Source organism: Rhinolophus hipposideros, assembly GCF_964194185.1.
Source record: "Rhinolophus hipposideros genome assembly, chromosome: 11".
NCBI classification, from domain to species: Eukaryota; Metazoa; Chordata; class Mammalia; order Chiroptera; family Rhinolophidae; genus Rhinolophus; species Rhinolophus hipposideros.
The window spans coordinates 79,923,664-79,940,028 of record NC_138057.1 but is presented as its reverse complement, the minus strand read 5'-3'; the positions used below and the strand labels follow the sequence as shown (position 1 = coordinate 79,940,028).

Below are 16,365 nucleotides of genomic sequence, written 5' to 3'. Positions count from 1 at the left end.
GGGAGAACCATGGCCTACAGCTGGAACTCCTGGGTCTGCTGCTCCCTCACAGGGGGTCCAAGGAAGTCATTCCATCCTGCTGGGCCTTTGTTTCCCCACGGAGGAAATGGAGGGCAGTGGTTGGTCTCCACTGGCAGTAGCATATGTGTTCACAGAGCCCTAGGACTGTCTGGGGTGCGGGAGGGGGGCTCAGGGGTACAGGTTCCAGGCACCCACTTTCCCTTGAGCAGTTAGTTTCTCCGTAATGTGCTTGTAGATACTGAGGTTTCTCTGGTTTTAGGCAGTCTCTAAGAGCCCTTCCAAATTGCACTCTCTATTTGAGATGCGGGATAATTACCATCAGCATTTTTTTTTATCACCTGTGCTACTGCGTAGCAAAGGTGGGGACACAGACAGAATCTGGTGCCCTGGGAGTGTGGGAAGTGAATTGGAAGCTAAAGAGAAGACCAGCGAGAAGTCACAGGTGATAACGTCCCCTCCCCAATTACCCTCCTCTGAGAATCAAAGTTAACATCCTAAAAGATATGTTAGAGAAAAAGAGAGAGGAAAGAAGGGAGGTGAGAGAGGGAGGGAGGGAGGAAGGGGTGAGCAGTTGGGCTTTCCCCCTCCCCAGGCCTCACCATGCCAGAGTTGTTAAACGACTAGGGTTTAAGTTTGAGCCTAGACTCTACCACTCAGCATTGGGGTCTCCGGTTCTTCTCTGTGAAATGGAGATAATAAGATAAAAGCAGTTCCTACCACACAGGATATTTGGGAGGACTTGGCAAAGCACTGCACAGAGCATGCTCAGTGCCTCAGTGGAATAATTTTTAAGAGTCCAGAAATAAACCCTCACATCTATGATCAACTGATTTTCAAGAAGGGTACCAAGAACATTTGATGGGGAAAAGAACAGTTTCTTCAACAAGTGGTGCCCAGGAGAAATGGATACCCACATGCAAACGAATGAAGCTGGACGCTTGTCTTACACTACATACAAAAATTAACTCGGAACAGATCAAAGACCTAAACATAAGAGCTGAAAATATAAAAGTCTCAGAAGACAAAATAGGGGTAAACATTTATAAGCTTGGATTTTGCAGTGGATTCCTAGATGCGACATCAAAATCACAAGCAACAGGGGATATGAAATACAGAACGGGGAGTATAATCAACAATGTTGTAAAGATAATGTAGGGTGCCACATGGGCGCTGGGCTTATCAAGGGGGTCACTTCATAGACTGTGTAGATGCCTGACCAATGTGCTGTACACCTGAAGCTGAAGGAGAATAAAATTGTAGGTCAACTATAAGGAAAAGAGTGTATGTGTATATATATGGTATATATGCCGTCACAGGAGGTGGAGTACAGCATAGGAAGATAGTCAATGGTATTGTAACTGCTATGTAAGATGTCAGAGGGGTAGTAGCGTGGGGGAGGGAGGTTATAAATGTCTAACTCGTATGTTGCTTTGTATACCTGAAAATAACAATAAAAAAGCACAAAGAACAACAACAAAATAGATAAATTAGACTTTACTAAAATAAAAAAGTTTTGTGCATCAAAAGACACAATCAAGAAAGTAAAAGACTGCCTATAGAATGGGGGAAATGTTTTCAAATCGTATATCTGACAAGGATCTAGTATCCAGAATACATAAAAAACATGTACGACTCAACAGTGAAAAGACAAACAACTCAATTGAAACACAGGCAAAGGATTTGAACAGACATTTCTCCAAAGAAGATATACAAATGGCCAATAAGCCCACGAGGCCCAGCATCATTTGTCATTAGGGAAACGCAAATCAACACCACAGTGAGATATAACTTCACCCCACTAGGATGGCCATAATAATAAAAACAAAAATGGAAAGTAACAAGTGTTGACAAGGATGTGGAGAAGTTAGAACCCTTGTAAAGCGCTGATGAGATTGTACAATGGTGCAGCTGCTGTGGAAGACATTTTGGCAGATCCTCAAACACTTAATATAAAAATGACCATATGACCCAGCCAATGCACTCTTAGGAGTACCCAGGAAAAATGAAAACATATGTCCACACAAAACCTTGCACACAAATCTGCATAACAGTATTATTCATAATAGCCCCAAAGTGGAAATAACCCAAATATCCATCAACTGATGAGTGGATAAACAAAATGTGGGAGAGCTCACCAAGGAATATGACTCAGCCATAAAAAAGGCATGAGGCACGGGCCCCTACTGCAGCCTCGATGAACCCTGAAAACATTACGCAGAGTGAAAGGAGCCAGATACAGAAAGTCACACATTGTGCGAGTCCATTTATAGGAAATGTCCAGAATAAGCAAATCCACAGAGACAGAGGACAGACAAGTGATTGCCAGGGATCATGGGGAGGGAGGAGCGGGGAGTGACAGCTAATGGGTACCGGATGTCCTTTTGGGGGGATGAAATGATTGGAACTGGAAAGAGGTGGTGGTTGCACATTGTGAATATGCTAAATGCCACCGAGGTAAAATTTAATGTTGTATGTATTTTACCACAATAAAATTTTTAGTGGTTAATTTCATGTTATATGAATTTCACCTCAGTTTAACAATTGAAGAATAATGTTTTAAATGCCCTCATCACAAGAAAATAAATTGTAACTACGTGTGGTGATGGACGCTAACTAATCTTCTTATGCTAACCCTTTCATAATATCTACATATATCAAATCATTATGTTGAACACCTAAAATGAATACAATGTTATATGTCAATTACGTCTCAATTTAAAAATTAAAAAAAAATAATTTCAAAGCAGAAACCAGAGTGAAATTATGTGATGTACCATTATATTTTTAGCTCTTGGCTTTGTTTTTGTTTTGATTTTAATTTATGAGACTACTATACTAAAGGGATTAGAATTAAAAAAATATAAAGCCTGGTGCTGTGTTAGGCATAGGATACAGGCCGGAACCCTTCTTGCTGCACTGGAGTCCCCTGTGCTGTCTGTTTGTGACCAAGGCTGAACCCCAACCTAGATTTCCCCAAATTCCATGTATCTGGCAATCACCCAGGAATGCTGGATGAACTGGTTAATAGGGACAAACCCCATCGTCGCACAATTGGGGAAACTGAGGCTAAGGGGCTTGGCATGGTGTGCCAGCAGTAAGGAGACTCTGCCGGGGCTCAGAGATGCCGGCTCCCAGCCAGCGGTCATTCTGCTCTAACACGCCGCCCCCTGCCAGCAGTTGGTGTGTGCTCAGGGAATTAGAAACACATTTTCATATATTTAAGCAAATCTGCTGCTGATGAAAAACAAATCAGAATCTGCAAACCAAAGCCGAACGGAACGGGTTTCTGCCTCGTCTGCCATCTCCCGCTGTCCTCGTCACTCTGGGAAGGAGCTGGGCACCTTTGTGGACACTATGGGCCCTGGCCAGGTCCGAGGCAGGAGAGCCTGGGTCACATGCTGTGCGACTGGAACAGAGCTCTGCAGCCCAGGCCCTGCCGTGAGGGTGAGGGGCGCAGCTTGGCACCTGCTCCTTTGAGCCTGGCAAGCTCTGTTCCAGCCCCACGGCTTGGGCCTTCCATGCCCTGTGGGCTCCCTCAGGCCTCTGCCTGCCCACTGTTCCCTCCTCCTCTCCCTCCCCCCACACCGTTGGCCAGAGCAAGGTTGACCCAGCTGCCCCATTTAGAGGACCTTGGGAAGCCTCCGTTTATTCATCCATCAAATGGCACAATAACATCCCCACCCCACAGGCTTGTGGGAGCTTCAATGCAACGAGGAGGTGGAGTGGCTTGTTCCTCCGCCACCCACACACTGTCCCCTCATGTCATCCCTACCCCTTTCCTCTGCATCTTTGCACATGTCATTTCATCGGCCCCTACCATCACTCCTCTGAATCCTTCTAACCCTTCACGGCCACAGACCACACGCAGCCACCCCAGCACCCCGCCCTCTGAACTGCCACAGCCCACGCTGACTACACCCCATGTTACATGCTTGGCCCATGGGAGCATGTTCTGTCTGTGTTTTTTACTTTTACTCCTTTTGTCTCTCAAGTCAAATTCGAGGATGAAAAAAAAATCCCCTTTTTGGAACTTTCATGTGGTGCCAGGCACCCAACAGAGGCCTTTACATGCCCATCTCATCTTGTTCAGACAGCCGTCCTTTGAGGTTGTATCATATTATCCCCATTTTCAGATCAGAAAACTGAAGCTTGGGGACCTTCAGGGACTTATCCAAAGTCCCACAACCCAGAGGGGCGGGAGAAGCACGAGCCCCCATCGGCCTCATCCCAAACCCCACATTTTTGTCCACAGTTGGTGCAGCCTGCCTGTGTCTCCCTTGTCCAACCCTGACTCGTCACATGCAGGATTTGAGACAGCCCATGACAATACACGTGACAGAGGAGAAAATGAAAAGATATTAAAAATCAGGGTTGGGACATGTAGAGAACGAAGAGGGAGATGAGCCTGGGGAAGCAGGGCTGTGTAAACTAGAAAGTTCTGGCACCTCTAAGTCTCTGACATTCTTTGGGAAGATGTCCCCTCCAGGCCCTTTCCATTCCCCACTGCACTCCAGGTGCCCTCCCCCCACCTTCCATGGGGTGTCTGGCCCCAAACCCACATTCTTAAGAAAAGTAAGGGACAAAGATTTCACTCATGTGAGCCCCAGACCTCACTGCAGCATTGCCTCCGTCCTGTCACTTGTCTGCTCCCCAGGAAGGAGATTTCACGGTGCAACAAGATGGCATGCGTGAACTATTCTTGTCCTAGGCTGGGCCCTGCCTCAGGCGTTTCAAGAGATTGAGCGGCTTTAACGAAGGGTTGGATGAAGCTCAAGTTCCAAAATCACTTCCTGCTTAAGGACAGAGCTGTGCAGACCTCTTGGTGTCATCTGATCGCAAGTCCCCACGGCACAGGGATCTAATGGAGAGAAGCAGAGGCTTTGGCGCCTCCTCTGTCCTGATCAAAACCCTAGTTCTTCCTACAAGACTCAGCCCTGAGCTCTCCTCCTCCGAGAAGCCTTCCTGTATCACACTCTCCTTCTACCCACCCATCCATTAAACACTTAGTGAGCACTGACTGAGCCAAGAAGGGGGGATGCAAAGATGAACAAGAGAGCCCTGCCTTTGAGGGGCTCACAATCCAAGAAGGAAGCAAGCACCAGGAGTATAATGACTAGCATGAACGGAGCATTTGCTATGTGCCAGGCACTGTGCTCATGACAGTCCCTGATGTGTATTCTAGTAATAGCCTCAATTTAGGGAAATAAGGCTCAGAGAGGTTAAGCTTCATGCCAAAGGTCACACAGCATGGGGTATCATCCTCTCTCTCTCTACCCCCAGGCCTCGGCTCCGAACTATTAGGCTACATCAATGAGCATAATGACAGGGATGCCGTAACCCACCTGAGCTAGGGAGTCAGGGAAAGCTTCCGGGAGAAGGTGGGGTCCAACCTGAACCTCAAAATAGGAGCTGGGGTCATCCTGGTAAACGTGAAAACTTCAGAAATGAAGAGAGCAAAGGAAGGCATTGTGGGGAGAGGCGAGAGCATGGACGCAGGCAAGGAGGGGGAAATGTTGGGTGAGCTGGAGCACTGAGGGCTAACAGGGAGAGACAGGTCTTCTCCTTCTCGAGCTCCTGCCACATCAGGTCTGTCACACACACTTGTTAGTTGTATGTGGTTGTATGTGGTCCTTAACATCTGTTGGGTTTAGTTGTATGTGGTCCTTAACATCTGTTGGGTTTCTCTTGTTGTCTACTTGGATTTGCAAGAGTTATCTTACTGTCCCATCCCAACTGTGCCTGGCATGAGGTCAGACCTGGAGCGTCTGCCAATGGGAGGGGGGTAATGGAGAAAGGAGAGAGGCTGGGAGACATGTCCTCATGCTGTCCTCTACGGGTTTGGGGGCCAGAACGCAGCGGGGGGAGGCTCCCTGAGCCTGGGGGCTGGTCAGCTCAGTGCAGCTCAATGGAAACATTTTCTGAACATGGAAGTCCAGCAGGAGGTAGGGCCTCTGTGAGGAGGTTGTCGATGTCATGCAGGGGAGGGGCTTGAGGGCTCCAGGACCCACCTGCCATTTGTATTAATCAGCTGGGCAGACCCTGTGGGGAAGGGATGGGGCTATTTGCTCTGCATCTGGATAAACTGAGGCACAGAGAAGGTAAAGCGGCTTCTAAGGAAGACGTGTGCTTAAAGATGCACACATCTTCCTTTCACGGCCTTCTCTTGATTTTCCTGTCTACCAAGACCAAGGACCTGTGAGCTAAAGTGTCCTAGATACATTTAATATTCATCTATTTCACTGTGGGAAAAGCAAGATTATCAAGAGTGGATAAACGATAGTACCAAAGCCTCACACCAGAACAGAGCTTACTCTCTTTAAGCACAGGACGTATTAAGAGAGAGGCATTTCCATCTCCCAGGAAGGTGGTGGGGTAGGCAAGGCAGTCACCGTCATCCCCCATTACAGATGGGGAAACTGAGGCTCAGAGAGTTTAAAGACTTGCCCAGATCACCAAGCCCGTGAGTGGAGTGGCAAGGCTGGGATGCGAGCTCAGGTCTTCAGGTCTCAGGCCTGTGGCTCTTGCTGGTCTCTTGTGCCTCTTCTCTCTGGAACCTTGCTCCACGAGGCCCACATTTAGGGATCTCAGCCCCAGCTCCATCCCCTCACTCCCAGGACCCCTGCACGCCTCCTGCTCTCTTTCTCCCTCAGCAGCAACCCATCCCCCACTTAGCCTGCAAAGATCCTCTGGGAACATCAACAATAGGGGCCACCACCACTGAGCATTAGGTGAAGCAGCGTTCTTGGCCCACACGCCACCGCCTGCTTCCACATCCCCTGGGTTTCTGGTGAAAATGCAGCTTCTGGCTCAGCAGGTCTGGGGCGGGGCCTGGCACTCTGCATTTCTAACAAGGTGAGGCTGTGCTCCTGGTTGGTCCAAGGACTACACTTTGGGTAGCAAGTGAGGAGCTGTAGGATCGCTGCGAACATCTCCTGCCTGGTCCGTGGCTGGTGCTGGTGCTGGCTCTCTCTCTCTCTCTCTCTCTCTCTCTCTCTCTCTCTCTCTCTCTCTCTCCTTCTTCACCATCTCTCCTGAAGCTCCAGGGTGAGCTTTTGTCTCAGAGGCACAAGGAAAGGGTTTCCCCTCCGGTCCACCGTTCACGGCTTCTGCCACCTCCCTCCTGGAGCAGTACCGGGCTGCTCCTTATGCCTACCGGTGACGCGCCCCCCCCCCCCTTACAAGGGGTCCTGGGAGTGGCAGTTGCCCTGCAAGCAGTTGAGAAGCTTTTCTGGGCACTGCCTTTCCCTCCTCCTCCTCCTCCTCCTCGGCCTGCAACCTCACCTGACTGGCCATCCCGGACCAGGCCCTGGAAATCGAGGGGTGGAGGGGCACCCCTCTTCTCCTCCAGCCCTCGCTGAAATTCTGTCCTTGCCCAAGAGTCCTCGGTTGAGAGCTCATCCCTATTAATTCTCATTGTGCATTTAGAGCCAATAGGTTTTTATTTATTCATTTATCTTGGTCTTCCGTCCCCTCCCGCTCCTCACCAGGGTGGAATTTACAATTCTCGGGTGGTCTTGCTGAAGGACAGAAGCTTGGGGGGCGAGGGGGTCTGCACCATGAACCCTGAAAAGGGCAGCCACCCCTTCGTCCCTCTTGCACCGTCAGGGTGCTCCTGGGCTCACGCTCCAGTTGGTTGGATGTTGGGACAGCCCAGCACCTGCTGCAGGAGGGGTGCCCGGAATAGGGACCCACTTGGCCATTGGTAGGTTACGGGCAGTGAGCCGCCTGGCTGCCGTTAGGGCGCCCCCTCGTGGCCAGTGACCACTTGCCGTGGCTGCAGGACTTGAAGCCGCCTGAGCACGAATTGTCTGTCGTCTGCCTGCAGCCCTGAGACTACAAATACAGGGCGTGGCACCTTCAAGGCTGGAGACGGGCAAAGAAGGAAAGGCAGGGACACCACCGAGGGCGTCCTAACAGCAATACTAAGCGAATAACAGCTACCACACACAGAGCACCTACTATGTGTCAGCACCGCGTGGGTCACCACCAGCACTGTGACAGCACTATCTCTACTTGACAGAGGAAGAAACTGAAGCTCAGAGAGAGGAGGCCGAGCTGCCTGATGAGTAAGTTCCCAGCCTGCCTTCTAGACCGAGTGACCCTGGCAGGATTTGGGCAACACCTGCTAATCCCGAACCCGGATTAGAACGGCACCCTCCTCAGAGCATTTTAGAGATGATTCAGTGAGACACTCACAGGACCTGCTCAGGTGAAACTGCCATAAATGGTGGCGTGGGGTTTGAACCCGTCATGTGACCCCTTCCTCCCCACAGAAGCCAGCCCCACCCCCCAAGAAAGGCCACCCTCCGCCTGTCAAGGCCGTGCCCCCAGCCTGGTCAGCCGCACATTTGTAATCAAAGGCAGAGCCGGATGGCAGCCCATAATGAAATATTTAATTCCATCAGACAGGTGTCAGACACTGAGGACCCACCGATGTGGGAGTTGGTAGAGACACTCATCTTCCCCTGCGTCCTCACCTGTCTTCCCAGGAGAGGAGAAGGAGGGGACAAAAGCCTGTTCCAGAGGCCAAGGCTCGAGGACACCTGCCTGGGCTCAGGCTGGGTGGCATTACGACTATGGGGGTGACCAGCCCACCCTGGCAGCTGCAATGGGGTCTCTGTATGAGAGTGGGGGCAGGGCCGAGGTCCAAGGCCAAGGGTTTCCTGAGCCGGTGTTGGCCAGGAGAGGGCCTTGGACTTGCGTCTGATGGTCATCTCCACCCCTCCAGCCCTTGACTGGAAGCTGGTGCAGTGAATTATGATTTAGCTTCCCTGCCCCACGGCCCCACCCCCCAGCACATTAAGGCAATGATTAATATTTAAGAGCAGAAATACAGTCAAGACTCTAACATGAGAGACAGCGGTTGACTCTGCTCAGGGAGTGTGTGGAGACGTCCTCACATGAGCTGAGGGGGCAGGGTGGGGGAGGGTCGGCCAGACGGAGATGCAGACTCAGAGCTGGGCTTCCCCTTGGCTTTGCCCTTGATCTGCAGGGCCTGGCCCCCTTGCCTATCCCTGAGCCAGGGAAGTTCTGTGCAGTGGTCCCCACGGAGTGCCCAGTCCCTGGCTCCCAACCCTGTGCTGCTTTCTCCTGCCCTCCCTCCCTCTCTCTCAGCCCAGCCACCATCCACAGTGACAGCGTCAGGACAGCTGACTATCCACGTGGGAACCTACCTTCCTGGGCTGACTGCTCTGTGATAGGACTCAAGCGTCCCATGGATTGAGGCGTCTTCAGGAGCTCAGTGGGGATATCTGCTCAGTCCAGCCATAAACCCAGAGACCCAGAGGCTCCCTGAAGGACACAGCGGCAGCAGCCACCCGACGTGACACCGAGACCTTCCCGTCAGCTCCTGCAGCCTGGCTGCCCTGCCTAACCTCCTGACAGGCACGGGGTCTCCAGAGCACGGCCCACGAGAGAAGATACCTCTCAGCAGGCACTTTAGCTCAGTGACTTTGGAGCTAGACATTGAATCACAGCTTTACCACTTCCTGGTGTGTGACTTTGGACCTCAATTTCTCCATCTGGACCATGGGAATGACAACAGCTAACATCTAGGGACACTTGCTCTGTGCCAGACTCTATTCTGAGCACATCATACATATGTATCAGCTCACTCCTTACAACAGCTCATTATGTGCCCATTTTACAGATGATGGAGCAGAGGCCCAAAGATGCCACTGGTCCAGAACCCATTCCCTAAAACTCCTACTTTATACAACACAGAATCACCTGTGCTGAGCTGAGGGGCGGACTCCACGGAATATCACAGATCAAGCTCTTAGTCCACTCACTCAAGGAGCTCGCATAAATGATCCCTGCTAGTACTCTTGTTGTTGTTGTTGACATTACTCGAGTACTGAAGTACTGGCACACAGGGATGGAACTGGAAAGGGCGCCAGCCACACGATCCATCCTGGTCAACCTCTTTCCTCCCTTACGAATACCCTCTACACTTCCATCAGACCTTCCCCTGCAAAGTGCGAGCTCAGTGCTTGGTACACCCTGGCCTGGTAAAACTGTTTGCTGGATTGGATGGGGTGGGCTAGGCGGTTTCGAGGCTGAAAGGATGAGCAGAAGTTGGTCAGACTGTAGCATTTGCAAATAGTACCTCACTCGCCCTCCCAGCATGCTGACTTCCTACAATGGAGGAGGGGCTTATTTTCAAGGCTGGAATTATGACTACTGAGAAGAAATGATCTCGTCGCCAGCTGGCCAAGAATTTCCCCACCCCAGAGAACGATGTCACGTGACCCCAGAGTTCTCAGGGTAGCTTTGCTTTGGCACATTTCCAAGGTGCCAAAATCCCAATCCCAGATGCAGGAGAGTGAAACCTGGTATCTTGGTCCTCCCACTCTGCTCACCCATCCCAAGGGTCTGTCCCAGACCCCCTCCCACTTGGCCTGAGCCAAGAGAACAGCAGTGGGCGGACTTACGTGGGAGCAGAATCTCTCAGGGGGGTCTCCGCATGTGATGCCCGGGGGCTCCATCTTCACCGTGACATAGTCCTTCAGGCGCATCACCTTGGGCTGGCAGGCATAGAACTCCCAGGTGGGGCCCTCGTCTGAGGTCACCCAGGATTTGCAGATGTCATAGTCCCCAGAAGCCAGTGGGAGGCAGTGCAGGAAAAGTGCCAGGAGGCGCAGCATGGCTGTGCAGTCTGCAGGGGCGCAGCCCAGAGGGGCCCTGGACAGTCAGCGACGACGGGGTCAGGCGGGGCTCTCAGCCTCAGCATGGAAATGCCACATCTACCAGGCGACGGAGGCCGGATGTCCCAGGGATTCGAGTACCGCCGGGTTGCAGACGGCAAGGAACTTGTTTTTTCCAAAAGGCCAAGATGGAAAACTCAGAGCCAGCGCTTCTCAGACTGCTGATAGGCAGATCAAAAAGTTGCCCATAACTTGGCGTCCTCCTGACCTTGGCATTGTACCTCTCCCAGAGGTGAATCTGATCAAATCAGGCAGACTCTCAAATTGTGACAGTGGGTGGAAATGGGATAGGGAGGAAATCCACGGGGCTCTGGCATGGAGCTGGATCACATTGCCTGTAATTTTTGTCCTTCCAATCAATCCAGGTCTTTAAAAGGCCCTTCGTGTGTGATGTGCTCACCACTACTGCAGAACAACCCTCTGGCCTGCGTTGTAAAGATAGAATAAAACCAGGAGGTGCGTGTGTTAGCTGGAAACATGTTCCCTCTCTGGGACTGGACTTGGCATCTCAGACCCATAAAAGAGGTTTCTTTTCATATGGGCTTAAAGTGACAACAATGGTGTGGCTGGACCAAAACATAAAAAGCTACTGAGGTGTTAAGTGGGGAGAAGCTTATTTGGCTCTGTTTTGGTGGGGACAGGCACTAATGGGGGCCAGCTGACCTTGGCTGGTAGCCATCAGCAACTTATTATGAAGTTTCTGGGACTTCAGCTCTCCATGCATCCAGGTACCCGGGGTCTGGCTTGCCTTTCATTGTAAGAAGGGAGGAGAGCTCATTAGCAACAACACCTGCAACAAATTAAAAAGAGAAGGGGGGGATAAAGATGTGTAAGAACAAAAGCTCTCTGGCAAAATGTGCAAAAATTGAGGCCGCATTAGCAAGGTCTCCCGAGAAAACTGGGTTATTTTTATTAATATTAGAGTTGCACATTTGGAGATTGGGCACATTAGTAAAAAGGTGGTGCATTTTTTCCCCACTAATGGGGGTGCTAGGTCAGCAGAAGTGCCCCTGCTTGGGGTCGCTGACTCTCTAAAACATCCCCAGCAGCCAAGATCGAATGGTTGCTTGAAAATACCATGACGAACAAGTCCAACTGTCAGCTGTGAATGGCAGACACCAGACGGTAACTGTAGGTGTAGGTGAGGATGTGTCACAGGTACAGGGAAAGAGGGGTCCACACAGGCGCCGCTAGTTGGGAGCCAGATGCTGATAAATAGTTCTCCAAACTCTGAAACGCTGAATTTGATGTTTAACTCTAAGAAACCAGGGAAGCTGAGACTTCGGCAGAAGTGACAATGATTTGTCATATTAGATTTTCTGATCAAGGCCAAATTTTGCAATCATCTTTTAAAGGGTATGTTTATAAATGGATCGCTATTATGGTTATTGCTTTACTATTTTAAGCTACTGGTAATTATTTAAAAGCCCAAAGAGATATAACTAAAACGAATGTTATGCTGTGAAAAACAGGACTCCAGTCATGTGGTGTGTCCCCAGACACTGGATATACCACTAGGAGATCTGAGTCCAGCCAGTGTGGGATCCCGGCCAAAACTACTAGCCAACAGGGCAAAGGTTACCGCAATGAGTCACAGGAGCAGTGTCTGTTATTAATTACTCCGGTATCATGCCTGTGATAGCATCTCAAGTCCCCAACGGCAGCAGGCTGGTGCTCACCTGACATCCTCTTCTGCCATTGCACACAGAAGGACCCTGAAGAGTTGGCTGTATTTCCATGAAACCCCATTCTCCACCCAGACACAAACCCTCCTGCCAAAAATGACACATCAGAGGGGTGCTCTAGTCCAAAGGTGGCTGGTGGCCCAGCACCCCCCCAGGAGAAGGCCCCGCCGCGCCCTGCGCTCCAGGCCTGAATTGTAAATCTGCACTGAAGAGGCCCCTGCCCCTCTCTCTGGCTGAAGGGCTCTTGATGGAGATGAATGAGAAGCAAGGGCACCACATTTCCACGTCTCACCTCTGGCTGTTTAAAGAGAAACCTGTTATAGAGTCTGCCCGGCCTTGAATGCGCTCCTGGCTAGAAAACTCTCGGAAAGAACCCGCCTGGCGACTATTTTTACAACCTGAGAAAATGTAGTAAAAATAAAATAGCGAGGCCGGCAAAGGTTTGGATGCCTCTACCCGAGCGAGCTTCGTGCGGCCCAGAAAAACAGCAGGTCCCTAATTAATTCTTCCAGCCGCTGAGTCCCAACTGTTCACTAACAGGGCATTCCTGACGGCGGGGGCACCAGGGCGCCGGGCTGCGGGCGTCCTTCGTGTGCAGGACGGGCGGCTGCTCGGGGCGCGGGACCTGCCGAGCGCAGGGAGGCAGCGAGGCCCGGAGGCCGGGAGGCCGGCGCGAGCGGCGCTCGGGGACACTCGCAAATCTATTCATTGCTTTGCAGCTCTGTTGGCGTAAGTGCCACGCATTCCCTGGAAAATGGGGAGGGGGGCAACAACAACAAAATCTGGCAGGAGGGTAATAAATGTGTTTACAACTAATCAATCAATTGGGCGTTGCTGCTGCCGTCGTAGGGGAATTGTAAACCCAGCATGCGAATATTACAGTCGGTTTTTGCCAAAAAGGAAGAAAAGGAGGGCGGGGAGAGACGCGAGAGTCCCTGGAATAAGGAGGCGGAAAGCGGAGGGAGGGCGAAGCCAGCAGGGAAATTGCAGAGTAAGGTTGCGTCCCGTGGGTCGTTTTCTCCCTGGAAAATAAATCTTCACCTGATATTATTAAGAAACTGCAGCTCCCGAAACAAATGGGATCGATGCGCTTTATTTTCTTTTAAGAGTCCTGAGGAGCCGAGGGGGGCTGATGACCAGGGTATTAAAACCCGAAAATTAGATTTTACCAGGATTTCTGAACTCAGATTTCTCTCTCTTATTGAATTAGCGCTTCTCGGAGCTGGCTCCTCCCCGACTTGCCGCTGCGCCCTCGCCTCGTGGGAAACTTGCCGCCGAGGGCGCGGAGCCCCTGGGCTCCCTGGGGCTGCCGGGGGCGCCGGGGGCGTCTCCTGGAACCCAGCGCACCCCGAGGTCCCCTGTTCCTTTCCAGCAGAGGCAGCCGAAAAAGGCGAAGCTGGCTGCAGAGGGTGGTGCCAGGGGCGAGGAAAGAAAGGGGAGCAGCTCCCGCCGAGGTCACCTTCCCGTCCCCCCACCCCCGCTCCCCACCTGGCCCCGGGCGGGGTCCAGCAGGTGCCGGGCTCACCGCCGGCTTAGCGAGCACCCGGGTTCTGGCGGTTCTGGTGCCCCAGCCCCGCAACAGGAGACTTCTCCAGCTCTCGGCACCCCCCACGCCCTCTCCGCGGCCAGGGAGCCCAGAAAAGTTGAGCGAGGGGGGAGGGGGGCGGGCGCAAGGAAGCGGCCTCGGCTCAGCGAGCGCGCGCAGGGGTCCGGGTCGAGTCCGGCTTGGGGTGGGCCGCGCAGGCGTGCGCAGCACGTGGACTGGCCGGCAATCCCGCAGCTGCTTTTTGTCTTCCGAAGTTGAGTGCAAGCCACCGGGGCAATTAATAATCACGCCTTTAATAAAGGCCCGGCCGGCACCGAGGGTGCCCCCTCATTTGGCACTGCCCCTCTTAATTAGAAGACACCGAGCGAAGAGCCAGAAATTACTTGCATCTTTTTTCCCAGTGCTGCTGCCAGCAGCGACCCTGCCGCCGTCCCCCGCCCAGGCACACAACTTACTCCGGAGCGGGCGACCCCAAGAGCCCACGGTCCTCTGCCCGCCTTCCTGCCGCTTCTGCTCCCCCGTCTGTGAGCCGCGCAGGTCGAGGTTCGACTCCACATTGGCCCCAACCGGTCCCTGCGCCCCCCCCGCCCCCATTAGCCCACCCCTCCACGGCCCCGAAAGAAACGTTCCAGTCCTGGCTGGCCAAGAGTTTCCCTGTGCAAGTCGCACGTACCCACTTTTCGGAGAGATGGGCAGGGTGGGGGAGGGGCCCTAGCTGGCAGCGATTGACTTGGGGTGGGAAAGCGGCGCGACAGAAGGGTTAATCTCCTTTTCACAAACACATCCAGGCTTTCTTGCAACATCCATCCCCACCACGCACACGAGGGAAAAAGACCCTGGTGGGGAAAAGCCAGCCAGAAAGACAAGCTACTCCTTTAAGATGGTGCTACAAACGCACACACACCCCCCTCTCTGCGACTCCAGTCCTCGGCTAGTAACAGCCGCTACCGAATAACTTTTGCATCCAAGCCTTTGCTGGGCTGCCCTGAGCGGCGCCCGGGCCCGGGAGAGCCTGCGTGGCCACCGAAGCCCTTTCAAAATGAACGCGAGCTGGCCAAGCCGCAGCCCGTCTCCCCCCGCTCGCCTCCCGCGCTCCCCGTGCTTCTTACCCCGGCTCGGAGCAGCTTCCCGGAGCGGGGACCTGGGAGGCCGAGGACGCCACCCCCCGGCGCTCCGCCTCCCCCCGGGCTGGCGCTGGTGGGGGCGAGGGCCGCGGGCGCCAGCCGCTGCTCCTTCCTCGCGCCGCTCCCGCCGCCGCTGTGGCCGTCAGAGCGGGGCCGGGGAGCCCTGGGGCCGCCGGGGGGGCCGCCCGCAGCCGTCCCGGACACGCGGGCAGGGGGAGGGGGCCACCCGCGCCGCCGGCATCGCCCGCCGCGGGCGAGCGGGAGGTCGGCGCTAACAAGTGCAAACTTTTTGGGCCCCCTGGGCGGCTCGGAGAGGCCCCGTGCTCGGGCACCGGGCGGCCCCCGGCCCGGGTGGGCTTCGCGGCTGCTCGTCGGGGCGCCGGGCACCCCCCGCGCGGCGCGGGCCAGATGGCTGGGCGCTTCACTGCCCCCCGGCACTCAGCTCCAAGTTAATGCCGAGGCCAAATCCTCTTGCCATCGCTCACGATCACCATCGGGGCTTTTATCTCTCGGTCTGATCCCGGCTGCGTAACTTCCTCTGTGTGGCTTTAACACACCATCCCACCACGGAGCAACGGTCTTCTTAAAGGTGCAGGAAGGAAATATTGCGAGACTCGGGGGACGCGCCACCGCCCGGGGAGGGGCGCGGCGAGCAGGGGCGTCCCGGCGGGCCCGCGGTCGGGGTGGCCCCAGCAGGCGGCCGCGGGAGCGAGCCTGCTCCGGGGGCTCGCCGCCTAAGCATCTCCTCCCCGCCCGGGGGCCAGCGGGTCCCAGCGCGCAGAGCGCATCCTCAGCCAGCGCAGGTCAGGCGCCGCGGGGCTGCAGACGCCTTTTCCGAGACCCAGGGGCCTGCCCGGGTGCCAGCGCCCATGGGCGTGGGGGCTGCCCCATCGGTGCTAGGGAGGGGGCTAAGTGAGTCAGTCCGCCCACCCCAGCAGCCAAGGGCTCAAGGCTTCTGCTCTGTCTCCCTCTGTGAAGTGCTGCCACCCAGAAGGCCCCAAGCAGTGGGGAAAGGGGTGTGGGTGGGTGGATTTGGGGAGATGGGGAGGGGGAGCGATCTGAGCTCACAACCAGAGCCTGAATACCAGCTGACACATCGCCGCCTCCACCCTGATGGGCCCTGCTTTTGACGAAGCCAAGCCGGCTCTGAAGGGAGTGCAGACAGGGGGCAGGAGGGGCCTCCCTCGGTGGTAAGCTCGGGAGGAGGGTGTGGGAGGACTCCTGCAGGGGCCGGGGCCGGCAGAGGCCGCGGACTTGGCAACACAGGGCAGCCTTGGGCTGGT

At 54.0% G+C, this 16,365-nt stretch overlaps 1 protein-coding gene across 3 annotated transcripts in view; it reads right to left on the bottom strand.

Annotated features, from left to right (window-relative positions):
- Window positions 1-16,059, bottom strand: part of NTNG2 (netrin G2) — a 70,297-nt gene extending 54,238 nt beyond the window's left edge. For 2 of the 3 annotated variants that reach the window (XM_081065276.1, XM_081065278.1), the window contains exons 1-2: window positions 15,068-16,059; window positions 10,455-11,517 (exon numbers count right to left, since the gene is read on the bottom strand). In XM_081065276.1, coding sequence (XP_080921402.1) covers window positions 10,455-10,667 — 213 coding nt within the window. In that variant the 5' untranslated portion in view covers window positions 10,668-11,517; window positions 15,068-16,059. The remainder of the gene's footprint in view (window positions 1-10,454; window positions 11,518-15,067) is intronic. The other variant, XM_081065277.1, reaches the window with a different exon arrangement.
- Between the last annotated feature and the right edge of the window lie 306 nt (window positions 16,060-16,365).